Source organism: Mustela erminea, chromosome 2 (genome assembly GCF_009829155.1).
Source record: "Mustela erminea isolate mMusErm1 chromosome 2, mMusErm1.Pri, whole genome shotgun sequence".
NCBI classification, from domain to species: Eukaryota; Metazoa; Chordata; class Mammalia; order Carnivora; family Mustelidae; genus Mustela; species Mustela erminea.
In genome coordinates, this window is record NC_045615.1 from 62,809,821 (window position 1) to 62,829,046 (window position 19,226).

General features: G+C 38.6%; 1 protein-coding gene and 1 long non-coding RNA gene across 4 annotated transcripts in view; one reads left to right on the forward strand and one right to left on the reverse strand.

Annotated features, from left to right (window-relative positions):
- The first annotated feature begins 705 nt into the window (after positions 1-705).
- LOC116584555 lies at positions 706-4,531 on the forward strand. Of its 2 annotated transcripts, XR_004283232.1 has the most exons (4): positions 706-1,766; positions 3,101-3,136; positions 3,279-3,359; positions 3,865-4,531. It is a non-coding gene; the product is annotated as an uncharacterized LOC116584555 (long non-coding RNA). The 2 variants fall into 2 exon arrangements; XR_004283231.1 differs by having other exon boundaries at positions 706-3,136.
- A 2,213-nt stretch (positions 4,532-6,744) lies between these two features.
- PPA2 (inorganic pyrophosphatase 2) overlaps positions 6,745-19,226 on the reverse strand; it is an 87,192-nt gene continuing 74,710 nt past the window's right edge. For both annotated transcript variants that reach the window (XM_032333059.1, XM_032333058.1), the window contains 2 exons: positions 8,236-8,272; positions 6,745-6,949 (listed from right to left, as the gene is read on the reverse strand). In XM_032333059.1, coding sequence (XP_032188950.1) covers positions 6,921-6,949; positions 8,236-8,272 — 66 coding nt within the window. In that variant the 3' untranslated portion in view covers positions 6,745-6,920. The remainder of the gene's footprint in view (positions 6,950-8,235; positions 8,273-19,226) is intronic.

Genomic DNA, 19,226 nt, shown 5'->3' on the forward strand with positions numbered 1-19,226 from the left:
AGTTAAACTTTTCTTCCCAAGTGTTAAGAAATCTTATGTAAAAATTCTCAAAATGCCTTAAATACCAATAAGAGATAAGATCCTTTTCAAAATTCTCAAAATGCAGAGATAAGATCCTTATCTTTCTGGATACCCTTTACTCACTTCCGAGGAGAAAAAAAAAAAAAAAAAAAACAGGTAACACCAGTCATTGTTTCAGAAAGGACAAAATTTTCTAGGCTGCATTAAAAAGGTATGTGGAATGCATTAAAAAATGAAGGATCAGTTTTCTTCTTTTTCATCTTTTTTTTTTTTTTTAAACACAGGGCAGATGTTTATTCATTTGGGGGCTCCACAGGGGGATATAAAAGATAACAAAATAATTTGGAAAGGATTTCAAGAAAATTCTCAATGAAGAGTACACTTTGAGGAACTAGGAATTACAGAACTTGGGGAAAAAATTTAATACTTAATTTTATGCCTGAGACTTATGAGGAATTCTCGGAGTACAGTGATCAGGTCCATATATATTTAAAATAAAACAAGCTAAATTAAAAGTAGTTATATTAGGTATGTTAAATCTCCTCTTTTGGAGATCCTTAAAAGGGATAGATTTTTTTTCTTTCTTTTTTTAAAGACTTTTAAATTTATTTGACAGAGAGAGACACTGAGAGGGGACACAAGCATGGGGAGAGGGAGAGGGAGAAGCAGGCTTCCCGCTAAGCAGAGAGCCCGACGTGGGATTTGATCCCAGCGTCCTGCGATCCTGACCTGAGCCAAAGACAGAAGTCTAACGACCGCACCACCCACGTGGCCCAGGAATAGACTCTTCTATTTCAAAGATATTACATGGGCTTTCAGAAAAGAGCAGAGATAGCCCTCAAAATGCTTTTGTTGCAGTAATAAACACCAACTGCAGATGCTGAAGGCCTGTGATTTCCAGACATCTGGAACCTGTAAATTTACTTAGTGTGGTAAGTATAATGGAAAGAGTATCTGTCTTCCTCACAGGATGTTGTATCAGTATAGGACAACAAACATGAATTGTTAATGTGTAAAAACAAAAATGCCTAAATTGTCATTATCCAATCTCTGCTCTCACTAAGTTTATAACCCAGTAATAGGGACCATATGAACAATTCTAATAGAAGCCAGAATGACCCAAATCCTGGGAAGGAGGAATAAATCAATTGTGCCACTCCGCCCTCACAGAGGAGAAAATGATTGATTTCAACAGGCGGGCTGGGGAAGGGTTCACAGAATCGGCAGCGTTTGAGTTGGGCTGTGAGGAAGAGAGCTCAAGCAGCATCTGGATACAGTGGAAAGGACGTCATCACAATGGAGTCAGCACCCTGAGCTCTATTCTACTTCTGCCTGCCCAGGCGCCGAACTTGCACGCAGCTCCGGCCCAGAGGGGCCTCTGAGCGCGTGCCTTTGCCCACATTGCTGTCGGTTTAGGCGGGAAGGAGCAGCAAAGTGTACGTGGCTTTAACTGTGGACTCAGCTGTTCTTATCCACCTGTGCACAGAAGGGCTCCTGACGTAAGAGACTCTGGCTGGAATCCCAGTGTGTGTGTTCTACTTCCCAAGTGGGGAGAACCCTTGCCGAAGGATGGTCATCCCTGATCTTGCCAGCTGCCAAGTTCTGCTAGCTGGACGACCGCAGATGCTGTTCTGCCATCTGGTTTCAGCTGCTTTGACTGGAGAAGCCTCACTGTTTGCCACTCTTTCATGTTTCTCTTAAAACTGTACTGGTTCCACTAGATTTTGTCCATTTTAACTTAGAGCGTGAGTCTTAAAAATTTATCTTACTTTTCATGTTTAACTTTTGACAGACATCAGGAAGCAGTAACATAATATAGTCCTATATTTAGTCCTGCTTGAAACAAGGAAAATTAGCCTGTTATGCCCCCGTTTCCACAGTTAGCTCAGCATAAATATTTTCAGGATCCAGATTTGGATGTTTGTATTTGAATGGGCTTCTTTCAACTTGGATGCAGTTTTGAGGATCCAATTTTTGCACCGAAGACTAAGGATATCATAAACATTGATAAGAACATTCAGACCCAGTGGGTAAATAAAGAAAACAGAACATTATAAGACACTATTACTAGACAAGATGCAGGAAAAAATTTAAGCCTACTATGAATAAGAATAACAAAATATCCTGTTACAGGAAGGGTAGGAAAAAAGAAACTAGAAATTTCATATATTGTTGTGCCAATATAACATGGAACAACCCTTGTCAAGATCTTTTTGGTCCTAAAGTGTTCTTATTCTAGGAGTACATCTTATAGAACTTACACTAAGAAAAGGATCTCAAACAAAGCAAATCTGTTTTCCAGTGTCCGGGATCACTGTAGACATCCCCAGTGATCTTCCTGTTTCTATCCTTCCCCTACACTGCCCCCAACCCCTCACTTCAAGCATAGTCTGTTTTCCTCACAGCAAGCAGAGTGACCCACTCTTCTGCTTAGGACCCTCCACGGCTCCTGATTTTATCAGGGTGTGAGGCCAAATCCTTGCATTGGCCTACAAGGCTGCTTCCCCTCTCTCCCTGTTACCTGTGGGACCTGTGTCCCTGTGTCTGCGACTCCTGCTGCTCCTCCTGCAAGCCAGCCACATCCCTGCTTAAGGGCCCTTTGTTCTTGATATTCCCTCTGCCTCAGTGGTCTTCCCCCAGAGACCCACGTGGGCCCACTCCTGCTTGTCTTCAACCCTCTGCCTGGCTGTCGTCTGACCTACTCCATTTAGAACCTCAGTCCACACTCCTACCCTTGAACACAGGCTGGAATGCCCATGTTCACCTTACCCTGTTCTTGTTCTTCTACATACTGTACAAATTACCTACGATGTTCACGATCCGTCTTCCCCACACAAGTGCAAAGTCTACAAGGGCAGGGGCTTTTTTGTGTCTTGCACTGACATAGCCAAAGGACTTGGAAAATGCCTGGCATACATATAGGTACTCACTCAATAAATAACTGAATTTTAAAAGAGCAAAAAAGAAGCATTTCTAGATACAGGGTTGGCTAATTAAAATCCCTGCAACCAGATGCATTCAGGACTGATGTAGTTAAAGCCCCCTAATGTTTCTGCATGCTTCAACCCTCTGCAAATAGGTACTTGGAAAGAGGAAAGATTCCTTGATGTATCAGGTATTCTATTTATTTATTTATTTATTTATTTATTTTTTTATTTTTTTATTTTTTAATTTTTTATTTTTTATAAACATATATTTTTATCCCCAGGGGTACAGGTCTGTGAATCACCAGGTTTACACACTTCACAGTGTATCAGGTATTCTTAACGGAGAAGAGATGCACTGACAGCTTTCCCCTTGGGGTGCACCAGGATACCTCCAGAGTTGTGGCATTCAGGGTAGGACCGATAGATGTGTTGTTGGTTCTGACACAGAGAACTCAATAAAGAACAGCTTATGCCTTTCTTCCTGGCTCCCTTTAAGTTGGGAAAGAATCTGAGAAGTAGAGTTTGTTCGCACAGGTCATCCAAATAGGGCAAACTGGCAGAAGCCCTGACAGGCAGCTGGCCTCACACATTGTATAAAGCTCTCACGTCTCATCGCCGCCCTGGTCTTCTCCTGCTCCTGTCAGAGCACAGCCGAGCACCTCACTGCTGCGACTCCTATGAGGCCGTCCCATCAGGAGAGGCTTCTCTGTCACTTCGCCTTAGGGTGCCAGGTGCCAGATGGTGGGGTGGCCGGTTCTTGGGGGCTCAGTTACTTTATCCAAACAGTTTGATAACTTAGAAAGCAAACGTTATTCTCATTGGATATAAATTTTCTGATTTGAAGCCGAAAAGACATTTAATATTTAACACTAAATTTGGTATTAACTTTATTTCCTTTTGGCTTTCTTCTTCCTAGGAGGAGGCAATGCTAACATTCAGTGCACGAGCCCACTACAAAGACAGACATCTGGTTTTATTCTCCGCCTTTTAGGGGAACAGTCTCAAGCAGAACATCAACTGAGAAATTCCCAGAATGATCTAGCCCTCGATTATCTAAACCAATGGATTTAAAACTTTTAATACATAAGACGTTATGGGGATGAGGGGAAAACATGTTTGGGGCTCCCTCTGCCAAGATCCTGATTTAACAGATTTTTAGGGAAAGCTGGAAAGATTTTTAAGAAGCATTCTAAGTGATTCTGAAGCTGGTGTTTCAAAGACCCCATAGGTGAACCCTGATACACAGCTTGGACAGAATGTACAAGGAGGATGAAAAAACACACTACCCAGAATCTGTAGATGTGATCCACTCTGTAATAGGATAGTAGTAAGTAATAAAGATAAATGAGCAGTCACAAGACGCATCTTCATCTATGACAATGTAACGATCCCTCTTCTGGGAATAAATCAAATGTTGCTGTTAATGAGTACACAAACAGCTAAAAATACATGTAGTCCTTGATGGAGAAATGGATTTTATGAAATTCAGTGCGTTCCTTCTGCAAAATAATGGAGTGAAATTCAATGTGCCATGTATGAAATGATTCTGTCTGTATGTGAAAAATAAAAATAAAAAAAATTTCAGACACTTATAATAACAGCAAGTTTGGGAAAAATGAATCGTCAATAGTCTACCTCTTTGCTTTTTCACATCCACGGTTACTGGCTCTAGTACGTGTCACCTAAATCCATCCATGGTTCACTTTTGGTTTCCTGATTTGTAGGAAATCAGGAAATTTTTGCCTAAAAAATCAGGAAAAAATCAGGAAATTTTTTGCCTAAAATTGTAGGCAATTTTAACAATGATTTACTCTACTTTTTTGAGTTTTCCTTTATAACTATATAGTATAAAATCTATTCAATTTAATTGTTCCATGGGAAAAGGATGACAAAGATCAGATCAGCTAGTCTGGAAGACACTATTAAACAATCATGAAATAGCCATACAATTAAATATAACTGTCACCATTATCATGATGGCCATGTAACAACACAGAAAGATGCCTGTAAGAGAAACATTAATATTCAAAATTATGTATTTATTAAGATTTTAACTATGCAAAATCATATTCTGCGAATTTTGACTAACCCTACTGTCATGAGGAAGGCTTCCTAACTAGTAGCATCTAAGTACTACTGACTTCTAGAAGGAGAAGAGTAAACAGGTGTGAGCTGCCCCATCAGACATGGCCTCTCTCTTCCAACTCTCGGGAGATTAATACACGACATGCCACAAGCCCACTAATTTGTCCTTTGATAATTCAGCTTATTGTTTACAACTACTGCAATAATGGTTGTTCCTTATTTTCTCTATGCTTTAGTCCCACAACATAAAAAAAAAAAATCAATGTATCAATAAACTTAAAAACAGTTACTCTCCTCACATTCTTGGATGTCCTCCAAAAAAGTTTCCACATTCCCAAAACCGTCTTGAGTGAAAATTACTTACTATGTCACTTGGGCTTATACCTGTCTCCTCACCTGTAAAATAGGCATACTCTCAGCTCTGCCTACATCACAATGAGGCTGTATGTAGGAAGCAGAATGCATAGCAGGGTGGAAAAACACAGGATTTAGAGCCATATTGTCAAGAGGTCTAATTCTGGTTCTAAAAGTTACTGTGTGACCCAAGGCAAGTTATAGAACATCTCAGAGCCTCAACATGAAGTGGACAATCTCTACCTTATAGGGCATATGCACGCGTGGCATCTAAAACCTACTACATGATAGAAGAGCTCAAGAAATGGCAGCTATTGTAACAGCTACCACAGCTTCAAAACAGATTATGCAAATCGAACATTCTATAATGATAACAAAGAAGAAAAGATGTGAACAGAACTGGCCTAAGAAGCTCAGTAAGGGGAGCATAAGCAGACAAGATGTGCTTGGAGAGGAGTGAGCAGTGTGGCATGGCTGGAGGGTGGGGCTCCTGAGGAAATCAGAGGGTCTGATTCTTATTCTCCAGAACATGGAAAGCCACTGAAGGTGTTCAATAAAAATACTACAAGGCAAGACCTTTGCTTTAAGAAAATGATGGGCAAAGTGGAGGATGGCATGAAAAGGGAGAGAAGCAGACACAGAGTAAGTCGCTCAGGAGACAAGAGGATATGCAATGAAGCAAGAGCAATGGGGCTGAGGTGGAGGGCTGGATCTGGGAGGCATGGAGAGGGGCTGGGAGGCTGGTCCAAGCATCCAAGTGAAATCAGGGGGGAACCAGCATGGTGGGGATGGAAGGGAAGGCTCGATGTGATTTCAAGGGTTTGAGTGGGCGTCTAGGAGAATGTGAATTCCCCTGCTGAAGAATGAAGAAAAGAGAGTTCAGTTCTGGACCAGAGGGCCTGCAGACGTCCAAGAGACAGCCAAGAGACAGAGCTCAGGTGAGAGAGCTGGGCTGCTTATGAAGACTTCAGCATCATCGCCAGAGAGATGAGAATTGAGACGAAGGGGACTGCATGAGAATCAGAGAGTTTAGGCCCTCTACAATAATAAATTCTAGGAAAAAGCCTTAATAAATGTAAACACATTTACACAGCCCTAGTAAGAGGACAGAGTTTGACTTAAGAAAGCTTCCACCAGCAACCTGGAGAAGATAATATGGTATGAAAATGAGAGTAATTATCTATAACAATCTAATTAACTTATAAAATTTATAATTTCTTTATTAACCTATAGAAATGAAAGCTAATAAAACTGATGGGTTCCTTCAGCCACAGAAATTAGAACTGGTCAAAACTCAATGCTTCTAAATTTCTGCTATGAGATTTAAATCTTTTCATATCAATAAATATCCAAACAATTTAAAAATATTGGTCTTTATTTACATATTGTGTATCTCGAATAAGGCTGGGGGGAAAAGTTTCAACAGGAAGTCAGTAAATTCTCATAGATCTGCCTGTTGCTAGAACTTGGGAAGAGGGAGTTGTGGAGTCCTTGGAGATTGGAGTCTTCATGGCAGAACTTCAAATGTTCAAATCACTTGCCAAGGAAGTGCCACACTTGCTCTGTGTTTGAAATGGGAAAGAGGGTGTTGGGGAAAGGGTGAAGAGTGAGGGAGGGAGGGAAAGAGGGAAGAAGGAAGACAAATTTAATTTAGACCTGAAGGAAGTATTTAGGCAGAGAAAAACAATCATAAGTTTGGTATGACACATTTCCCTATTTCAAGTTACTCCCCTTTAAACTCTCATCCTAAGTTCTCTCATTTGGCTCAAGCCTTATATAAAACTGTGCTTAAAAACTCCAGAGCCTTCCCATTTTATTCCCTACATCTTTTTGGATCATTTTAGTCTCTACTAATAACACAGAGGTTAGTGTCCCAGCTACAGATTGGAAGGTCTAGGAAAACCTTGTACTGTAAAATCTGACTGCCTGTCAAATATCCAAAATGGGATAGTGTTGCAAAGAAACAGTCTGTTAGTTTCCCATATAAGGAATATAACTTGCTTTCCCATGGAATGTCTACAGATCTGCTCTTTTCTACACGTCGCAGAATGTGACACAGTAAATAGTTCTCATTTTTCCTCCAGTTTTGCAAGTTGAATGCTCTTCTAATGTTTTATATTAAAACAAAGGGCCAAAAATCTTGCAAAGTTTCAAAGATGAATGCTTTGTGCCTATGCTTATATTCTGAAATTTTTACTACACAACATTTTTACTTGTTTTTCACAACAGCTTCAAATAATGGTAACAAAAAATACAGTATTTTCAAACTTACTATAAATTTTGATTTTAGGATATTTAAAATGAGTGATTCTTTAAAATGGTTAGATAATAAAGAAAAATCTCCCAAATACAGATATATGGAGTCCATTAAATTTATCAGAACTGGGCGCCTGGGTGGCTCAGTGGGTTAAGGCCTCTGCCTTCGGCTCAGGTCATGATCCCAGAGTCCTGGGATCGAGTCCTGCATTGGGCTCCCTGCTCTGCAGAGAGCCTGCTTCCTCTTCTCTCACTGCCTGCCTCTCTGCCTACTTGTGATCTCTGTCTGTCAAATAAAAAAATAAAATCTTAAAAAAAAAAATTTTTATTAGAACTACCTGAAACCTCTCAGTACTTCACCAAAAAAGTCACTGACACAAACTATTTTCTAGCCTAAAAGTAATAGATTTGCTCCTTCTCATTTTCTGAAATTAGAAAAAAATTGATTTCATCTGAAAAATTTAATGACTATTTTAAAAAGTATTTTACTTGGTTTATATAATGTTTAAAATAACCTATTATACTTTTTCTGGTTTTCCCCCACTATAATCAAATTTATACATGCAGGCTCTTCAAGAACCAAAAGCCATACCTTCTTCTTTACTTCCCTTATTTGGTGATGATGACACCTGAAAGATAAAAGCAGAGAAGAGACCCTTGTTATGAGTATCTGGATGTGGATATCACATCCACATTGTTTTTTGTTTTTTTTCATGAAACTACAGAACAAACTAGAACCTGAGAAAAGTAAGTACTCCTCTTTGCCTTTAATTATCATTGCTTCTTTTGGATAAACAAACCACAGACTTTGAGTCAAATAAAAAAAGCATGCTTAAAAATATTTTTTTCATTAACCCATGGGATACTGAGAATGCAAAGAGGACAGGGAGGTTTTCTTTCCGTTGCCTCCCTGGCTGAGGACTAGAAGACAAAAATCCAACACACACCCTACACACACACACACACACACACACACACACACACACACACACACAATTTATTTAGCTGCCATCTAGAGCATTTAAATTAATTTTTCTGTTTATTTCCATGACTGGGCCAAGATTTTTAGAACAAATGTAGTATAATCTGTGACAGACAAGTTTGAAAGAAAGGCTTTTCTGAGATACCAGGGTTTTTTTCCCTAATTAAAAACAATACATTTTTTAAACTTTTAATTTAGAGATCCCTCATCCATGGAGAGGAATGCACAAAGCCCAAGAATAAACATCTACTAATCACCACCCAAGTTGAGAAATGGAACAGGCCAGGCCCTTCCCCAGTCATAATGTTTTCTCTCCTCAGGAAACCACTACCCTGATTTTATGACACATATGAGATTCAAACTGATTAATCAACTTTTAATTCTCTCATTTTGCTTGCCCACAATAGGAAAGATCTGCTTCCAACCTTTGAGGTCTGGTGCAAAGGTACAAAATGGAAGACTGCATACCATACATGTGAATACTTAAGAGTTATAAACCAAGCTAAGAAAAGTGATGAGTAGAGTTTAGAGTAAGGTCCATCTTCCTATCTTGAGAAATGTACTTTTGTAATGACTTGGAAGCCCTCGTTTAGCATTCTAGACACCCGAGACGGCCTGAATACAGCCAAGTAAGGAAAAAAGGCACATGGCTCTCATCCTGCAGCACTTAGGTCCCATCCGCAGGCTCCAGCTCCAGCCCATATATCTATGTACTCCCTACCTCTGAAGAGCCTCCCAGTGGTCCCTAAAGAAGTAACAGTGAGTACACCATTCACAAAGGAATGAGCATGGACTTGGGGAGATGCCCATAAGACCCTGGAAACACACCTGCAGCTATTTGGACAAAGAATACCAGGATTCTGAGTAGCTAGAGGGTGGTATGGAATCGGGTGCTTGGCTCCTGATGAAGGCACAGCTTTGGTCCTTTGGTCTTGCCTTGTGAGGATGGATATAACTGATGAAGGCCAAAGCAAAGTAGGGCCTTCCTTGCTTAGGTCCAAGGGCAGTACTGAGTAAGAACAAGTAAGCAGGAAGAACAACTTAAAATTTCAACATTAAAATAGTCCCTGTGACAGTTAATGTGTCAACGTGGAGGGTGTTCGTAGTTGAGATTAACATTTAAATAGGCCTTACTCTCAGAAAAGCAGACTGCCCTCCATAATGTGGGTGGGCCTCAACCAACCAGGTGAAGGCACACACAAAAAGACCAGCCTCTCCAAGCAAGAGGAGATTTTCCAGAAAACTGCCTTTGGACTTCATCTGCAGCCCTGGCTTCCCTCTGTCTCTAGCTCCTGACCTACTTAGCAGATTCTGGACTCACTAAGCCTCCATGATCACTGTTTACATATATCTATACATCCTACTGTTTCTTTGGAGAACCCTAAAATATTCCTCTGAATCATAAACAGTTTAAAGTTATTTTTCTTTCTATTCTTTAAGAAAAAGGCTAATCAAATATACTTTCTGTTCTGTCACAGAAACATGATGTAACAATGTAAATAAAGCAAGCTCTGTATGAATTCTATGTAAAACATCTTTGAAATTCCCAAGTACTTCAAAACAAGAAAAAATTCTATTCAGCTTCCTAGCACAGAGAAAATGCTTAATGATGATTGGTTTGGAGGAAGATGGAACTTAAGCAAACCTGGGTGTGAAAGTAACATCATAGTATAAAAATTATACTCATGAGAGTAGGCCTCTGGCATCTGATGGCTGTTTAACCACACAGAGAACAAGACAGAGTAAATTATTTATTCTTTGAAATTGGTATGCTCTTTCAATTGTGCAAAACATCTATAACAAAGTTTGTTGGAAAGTTAGCTGTTCAGAGTTCCTGTTTAAAATGAACAGCTGCTTCTTGCTGGAGCTGCCAAACATTTCAGAGGAAAGAAACATATAGTATACAGGCATACATCAAAGAGACTGTGACTTTGGTTCTGCCACTGCCATAATGCAAATATTGCAATAAAGTGAGTCAAATGAATTTTTGATTTCCTAAAGGCTACGTATACACTCTAGTCTGTTAAGTGTCCAAAGCGTTATATCTAAAATAACAATGTACACACCTTAATATAAAAATTATTGCTAAAAAATGCTAACCATCACCTGAGCTTTCAGTGACTCTTTTTTTCTAAGCAGTAGGTCTCAAACAGTAGGCTTAAAATATTCCGTAAACCATGTTGTAAACAGATGTGCTGTCATACAGGCTTTGCTGTTCCATTTACAGAGCACAGACAGAGTAAAGGTAGCAGAATTCTTGAGTCCAAGGATTTGCTGCATGGCAATGAAGTCACCAGCTACATGAGCCCCTGACAAGCTGGCTTGTCCTTTGAAGCTTTGGAAGCCAAGCACTGACTTCTCCTCTCTAGCTTTGAAAGTTGTAGATAGTATCTTCTTCCAACAGAAGGCTGTTTCATCTACACTGAAAATCCACTGTTTGGTGTTGCCGCTCATTAATTATCTTAGCTAGACTTTCTGCTGACTTGTTGCAGCTCCTTCTCTATTAGCACCTGCTGCTTCACCTTGAACTTCTGTGTTACGGAGACAGCTTCTTTCCTAAAACCACATGAACCAGCCTCTGCTGGCTTCCAGCTCCTCTTCTGCAGCTTCCTCACCTCTCTCCGCCTTCACAGAACTGAGAAAAGTTAGGGCTTTGCTCTGGATTAGGCTTTGGCTTAAGGGAATGCTGTGGCTGGTTTGAGCTGTCCAGACCACTCAAACTTGGATATCCCTAGCAGCAGTAAGACTGTTTTGTTTTCTTATCAGTTGGGTGTTCACTGCAGTAGTCAAGAACTTTTCTTTGCATTCACAGTCTGGCTCATTTTATGAAGCGCCCTAGGATTTGGTCCCGCCCCGGCTTTCGACATGTGCCTTCTCCATGAAGGCTCTCAGTTGTTTTTAGCTTTTGATTTAAAATGAAAGACATGGGACTCTTTCTTACCTGAACACTCAGAGGCCACTGTAAGGTTATTAACTGGCCTAATCAATATTTTGTGTCTCAGGCAATAGGAAAGCCTCTCTGAGCCAGATGGGGAACAGCCAGACAGTGGAACAGTCAGAACACATAATGTCTGTCCACTACGTTCACTGTCTTTTATGAGTGTGGTTTGTGGCAGCCCAAAACAATTACAACAGTAACATCAAAGCTCCCTGATCACAGATCACCATAACAAATATGGTAATAAAAAAGTTTGAAATATTGTGAGAATTACCAAAACATGACAGAAACACAAAGTGAGCAAATGCTTTTAGAAAAGTGGCATAGAGCCAACAGACTTGCTTAACAGTTACCACAAACCTCAGTATGTATATAGTGCAGCATCTGTGAGGCACAACAAAGTGAACAGCAATAAAATGAGGTATGCCTGTATAAAATAGGGTAACTGAGCAACTTCTCATTAACCTAAAAAGTATAAAAGGACAGAAATGAAAAACTACTCTAGCTGAAACATTTATCATAACATTTCATTTAAAAAATAATTCTCAGGGGCACCTGGGGGGTTCAGTCCATTAAGCATCGGCCTTTGGCTCAGGTCATGATCCCAGGGTCCTGGGATGGAGTCCCGCATTGGGCTCTCTGCTCAGTGAGGAGCTGCTTCTCCCTCTCCCTCTGCCCCTCCCCACCCACTGCTCATGCTATCTCCCCCCTCTGCCTCTCCCTCTCAAATAAATAAAATCTTAACTTTTTTTTCCAGAATGTTATTTCTTCATTTTTTTCTTCTAAGATTATTTTTATTTTTAACTAATTTCCACACCCAACATGGGGCTCAAACTCTCAACCCCAAGATCAAGAGTCATGTGCTCAGGGCACCTGGGTGACTCAGTCCTGAAGCATCTGCCTTTGGCTCAGGTCATGATCCCAGGATCCTGCAATCCAGACTTGCATCAGGCTCCCTACTCAGCGGGGAGCCTGCTCCTCCCTCTCCCACTCCCCCTGCTTGTATTCTCTCTCTCGCTGTCAAATAGATGAATAAAATCTTTACCAAAAAAACAAAAACCAGTCATGTGCTCTACCAACTGAGCCAGCCAGATACCTCCTTATTTCTCCAATCTTAAAATATATTTCTTGGTTAGAATATATCCAGTATGTAAAAAGCCTTATAAAAAAGAAAACAAACATCACCAATAAGTCGAACCTGCAGAGATAAGAACTCATGGTTTGGAGGTCTTTTTTTTTTTTTTTTTTTAAACATTTCTCCATATTATGCCAAATGAGAATGCCAAAAGAATGCCAAAGAGAATGCCAAAAGAGAAACCAACATTTAAATCTGTAAACAACAAAGGGTTCATGAGACACATCTGCTCTTCAGTTCTTCACCTACAGTCAATGGCTTCCTGATTCTGAAGTAACAGCAAACCATACCTGCTTATAAAAAGTGGAAGAACTAAGAGCAGCACAGAGCACCTAGAAGTGACCCAATCCCATCTCTGTCAGGAGTCACCACCACGACGTTTTCATGGCAAGAAACGAAGAAACCATTTTCAGTTACTTACTGGGAAAAACTGGGCACCCTTGAATCAACTAATATAAATTCTCTGCAAAACAGTACTATTTTATACTCTTATTCTAAAAATGCTATCTTCTCTCCTTTTCCCACTCCAAAAATACTTCTCATGAATATTCGTATTTTTCTTTCCAATTAATCTAGAGTTTGCATTACCAAAGTATTCCTCTTTCTTTTACCCACCAAAGAAAGCTTACTCTAGCCTCTGTCCCAATTCATAAAGTTCATAAGGCATTTGCTGTACATTAGTTTTACTTTTACATTTCTTTTCTGATTTTTGCTTTAGAAACCCAACAAAATACGACGAGTTCTTAGTTATCCACAGACAAAAATGTAGAATATTTTAGGTTCTGTAAGTTTAATCTACTTCCTTTTCAATAATGTATATAATTGGCTAGAATCTAACAAAATGATTGACCTTATTTTCATTTGTTTTATTCCCCTTTGAGTAGTGATGCAGAATGAGCTCTCAAGTCAAAAAGGAACATCTTTGGCATCTGGGTGGCTCAGTGGGTTAAAGCCTCTGCCTTTGGCTCAGGTCATGGTCCCAGGGTCCTGGGATCAAGCCCCACATCAGAGAGCCTGCTTCCTCCTCTCTCTCTGCTTGCCTCTCTGCCTAATTGTGATCTCTGTCAAATAAATAAATAAAATCTTAAAAAAAAAAAGGAACATCTTTATGGTAATTCATTATTAAAATTTTTAAAAATGTCCTTTCTTGATAAATCAGGATCCGGTTCTAGTGCACTGTTCTCTAAGATTCAGCTGAGGAGTCCTGACATCAAACACAAAATCACTGTCCCAAATTTCATACAACACTGTGAATATCAATGCTTTACTAAAGAAATAAAGTCTACCAAATACAGTCAGTACATTTTTAATTAAAGTAGAAATTTCCCCCTTATTCTTCTCCTTCAACGCACTGCTCATGAACCTGTGAACTGTCATCATGGCTGTCTCTGAGCGCTGGGTGCTCCAGGTTTTCCTGAGGCTGCCAAGGGCATAAAGTCAGACTGCCGCTGCTGAGACTTCCCTAGGAGGTATTCTCTCCTCACAGTTCCAGAAGTTTCTAGTGCTTTCCAGCATTCCTGTGAGCTAAAGGTTCACAGTATCATGAGATTGGGTCCTTGAACTGAGCAGGAGTGTGCTTAACCTGGATCCTAAATTCTAGGAATTTTAATCCCTGTGGCTACCAGGCTGTGTAAGGCCTTAGGAAAGTCTGGGAATTTCTTTAGCAATGAGTGTGGTACTTCCTCAGTCCTGCATGCACTGAGTTTGTGTGCGCAACCTCACAAAGGTCAATTCTTTTTTCTTCCCCTCCAGTAAAATGACTACAGTCACCAAATACTAGAAAAACCCCACAAATTACCTAATTCAAACTTTCCCTAACTTCGCATGATGCCTAGAGGTTTTCCATTTCCTCAGAGAGCAGAATACAAGGAAAGTGCTTAAATAGAAGCATGTGGGAAAATTCTGGGGAAAAAACTCCCAGATGGGAAAAGTGGTTACGTATTAGAGTAAGTTGTTATGTTGTGGAAACTAACTTCTTCTCTTTCCTCTTCCCTTTCTTCCTGTTTAAGTCTCTGAATATAGGATGGCTTCTCACTGAATAATCTAAATTAGTCACAATGACTTTTCCAATCTCCAACAATGGGATGGGCTATCTCATGAAGGAGTGATATTCTCATCACCAGAAGTATTCAAGAAGCTGGAATAGAAGGGATTTTTTCCCCTCTGTGGTCAATTTAATTCAACAACATTAATGTCAATAGTGATGATAAAACCCAAGGTGTATTGAATACTTTCTAGCTGTTTCACATTTTACCTGCATTATATCATTCAGTGCTCTACAATAACTCTTACAAGGAAGATATTATTCTTAGCTCCATTTTATAAAGAAAGAAACCAGGCATAAATAAGTTAAATAATTTGCCTTAAGCTATGAATGAAAGACCTGATATTTGGACCTAGACAGTCTGACTCTGGAAAAAAATTTTTTTTTACATAAAGAAACTCACTGGACTAACACTGACATAAAATAAATGGTGCACACTGTATTTATAGTATCGCTAAGTTTTGACAAATATACACACTCGTAATATCATTATCACAATCAAGATAATAAACATATTCACCACTATCCCCAATTTCCTCCTATCTCTATAGAAGAAATTATGAAACCTTTCCTTGCTGGCTCTCTCCCAAACTTTCCAACCAATGATGTTTTGTGTTGCTATATGTGAACATTTGCCTTTCCTGAAATTTTATATAAATGGTATGATATAATATGTATGTCTGCCTTTTCTCACTCAATATATTTTTAAATGCAGCCATGTTATAGCATGTGTCAAACAGTCATTTCTTTTTATTGCTGAGCAGTATACCCACACTGAACACACAATCTGAATATACCGCAATTTATCCATTCATCTGTTGGTGGACATTTGGGTTGTTTTCACTTTGCCTATTACAAAGAAAGCTGAGATGAACACTGGTGTACAAGCCTTTGTACGGACATAAACTTCCATTTTTTTTGGATAAGTATCTAAAAGTGGAATGGCTAGATCATATGGTAGGTATATGCTTAACTTTTCAAGACAATGCCAAATTGTTTTTTTTCCACAATGGTTGTATCATTTTTCATTCCAACCAGCAGGCTACGGAACTACCAGTTCCTCCACATTCTTACCAACAATGACAAATCTTTTACATTTTTAGCTATTCTAAAAAGTGTGCATAAGCATGTCACTGTGGTTTTTAATTTATATTTCCTCAAAGACTAGTCAAATTGAGCATCATCTCACATGTCTTCATTACGTCTGCTGTGGCACAGTGACCACCGAAGTATTTTGTGCATTTCCTTTGGGGGTGAGGGGATGTTTTATTTTCTTATTAATGAATTGTCAGAGTTCTTTTTTTTTTTTTTTAAAGATTTTATTTATTTATTTGACAGAGAGAAATCACAAGTAGATGGAGAGGCAGGCAGAGAGAGAGAGAGAGGGAAGCAGGCTCCCTGCTGAGCAGAGAGCCCGATGCGGGACTCGATCCCAGGACCCTGAGATCATGACCTGAGCCGAAGGCAGCGGCTTAACCCACTGAGCCACCCAGGCGCCCCTGTCAGAGTTCTTTATATATTCTAGTACAAGTCCCTTTGTCAGGGATATGATTTTCAAATATCTTCTTACTGAATGTGGCTATTCATTCCCTAAAGAGTATTTTTATAGAAATTTTTAATTTGGATGAAATTCAACTGATCATTTTTAAAATTAAGTTATGCTTTTAGTGCCATATCTAAAAAACTTTGCCCATCTAACCCATGGTCAAAATAGGGTTACAGTTTTATGTTTTAAGCTTTGGTCTAGGATACATGTTGGGAAATTATCATATATACTGTGCAAGGTTTGGAATGAAGCGAGGTTTCTTTGGTACCATATGGAATAATAACCGACTGTTCAAGTACTGCTTGTTGAAAAGATTATCACTTTGAAAATCAGTTGTCCACATATATGTAGGTCTATTTCTGGATTTGATTTCATTGGTTTGTCTAGTTTTACACCATTACTAAAGTATCTTGATTACTGTGGTTTTATAAAATGTCCCGAAATCAGGAGGTTACTATTCTAACTTCCTTCTTTATAAAGTCGTTTAGTTTATTCTAGGTCTCTATATACATGAGTTTGCTAATATCTATAAAATGGTGTATTAGAATTTGATTGGCATTCCACTGAATCTATAGATCAATTTGATAACATCATTATCTGAGTCTTCCAACCTACAACCATGATATATTTACATTTACAAATATATCTATTAATTTAGTTCTCTGATTTCTGCTGGCAATGCTTTATAGTTTAAAGGCTCTTCCTATATTTTTTTCAGATTTATCCCTAGGTGTTTCGCACTTTTGATGCCACTACAAATACCATATTTATTTTTAGTTTCCAACTGTTTACTGCTAGCCTATTAAAATGAACTTGGTTTTTTGTATTTTGATCCTGTATCTGCAACAAACGTTAAAATCACTTATTCTGGTAGCTTTCAGGTAGATTTTACTGAATATTCTACACAGACTTTCATGTATCTTCCTTTGTAAGATGAATGCCCTTTCCTTTCCTTCTTATTGCACTGGGTAGAACCTACAATGCTGAATAAAAGTAGAGAGAGCCAGCTCAGCCAAGCGTTGTATTTATGGAAAGACTTTAAGTACACATTTAATTTGTTTATGCCTATTTCTTCTTCAGTGAACTCTGGTAATTTACATATCATAAGAAAACTGTCCATTTCATACAAGTTGTCAAATTTACTTTAATAAAGTTTTTCACAATATTTTCCTATTGTTCTACTAACAGCTGTAGAACCAGCAGTAAGTCACTTGATTGCTGATGCAAAAGATCTGTCTTCTTTCTTTCCTTTCCTGATCATTCTGGCTAAAGATGTAGCAATTTTATTGACCATTTCAAAAGAACTAGCTTTTGCTTTTACCAATTTTCTCTACTGTTTTCCTAGGTGTTCAAATTTTTAAAATTATTAATACTTCAAACATGCAGAAAATGCAGAGACTATTGTAGCACCTACCTAACTCCCTACACTTTTAAAAGAGTTAATCTTATTTCAGAAACTTTACAACTGAAGTCTCTTTTTTTCTCCCTACTCATCCGAAATAAAAATCATATTTATTTCCCTTCTCAAGTAACTTGTAACCACCATTCTAATGCTGGTGTTTACTGTTCTTATTTATGTTTCTAAAATGTGAACACTCTATCAGTTTGTACCCATAAAAATATATGGTACTGGGGTGCCTGGGGGGGCTCAGTGGGTTAAAGCCCCTGCCTTCAGCTCAGGGATAGAGCCCCGTATGGGGCTCTCTGCTCAGCAGGGAGCCTGCTTCCTCCTCTCTGCCTACTTGTGATCTCTATCTAAATAAAATCTTAAAAAATATATATATATGGTACTGCTTTGGGTGTTTTGCATACTATGCAATATGTCTTGCTGCAAAAGCTTTTTCTGCCCCACACCGCACTTTCAGGTTTTATCCATGTAGAGTCGCATAGCTCCCATTTCCCTGTGGCATAACACTCCACCATATAAATATACCATAGTTTATTCCCGCAGCTCTTACCATAGACTTTTATTCAGTTTCCAGTTTTGCCATGTCTGATCACATAAACACACATATTAGTGCCTCTGTAGAATGTAAACTTAGAAGAGCAATTTCAGAGTAGTGGATTATAAGTATCTTCAACTTTACTTATAATTACTTAATTGCTCTTCAAAGTAGTTGTACCAATTTACACTCCCATCAAACATATCAACAAGTATGAGAGGTCTCCTTTCCCCACTTGCTTAAAAACACCTGGAAAAATCAGACTTTCACACATTTGCAAACCTGGTAATTATGAATTTATATTGTGTCTGAGCTTGAGCTCACTGATTATTGGTGAGATACAGCAAATTTTCACATTTACTGGCCATTGATAAGTATCCTTTTTCATGAACTGTCCATTTATATTGTTTGTCCATTTTTTTCCCTACTAGATTATCCTTTTCTTGTTGATCTGAATAAGCTGTTAAATCTTGCCATTTACATGCAAATATCTTCCCCCAATCAAAGGCTTGTGTTTTGACTCAGTTTATCGTGTCTTGTAACTGTTTACAGAGGTTTTTTTTTTTTTTTAAACTTCACTTAAATTTATCAAATCTTTCTAGGTTATTCCAGGCCCTTTATACTCCATATAAATTTTAGGATCATCTTGTCAAGTTCAATTAAAAATTGTTACTTCATCTGTGTTTAGAAAGGTATTGACAAAAGCATATCATAGTATTCCCTTGATTATTTAAATATCTCCTATGCCCATATTTATGTCTTTATTTTAATTCTTGATATTTTTATTTGTACTTTCTCTTTCCTCATACTTCCTATAAGAGTTTTGTCTATAGTTTTATTCTTAAAAAAAGAAACCCAGCTTTTGTTTTTAATTGATCCTTGCCATTATGTTTTCTTTCTTTCTTTCTTTCTTTTTTTTTTAAAGATTTTATTTATTTACTCGACAAAGAGAGAGAGAGATTACAAGCAGGCAGAGAGAGAGAGGAGGAAGCAGG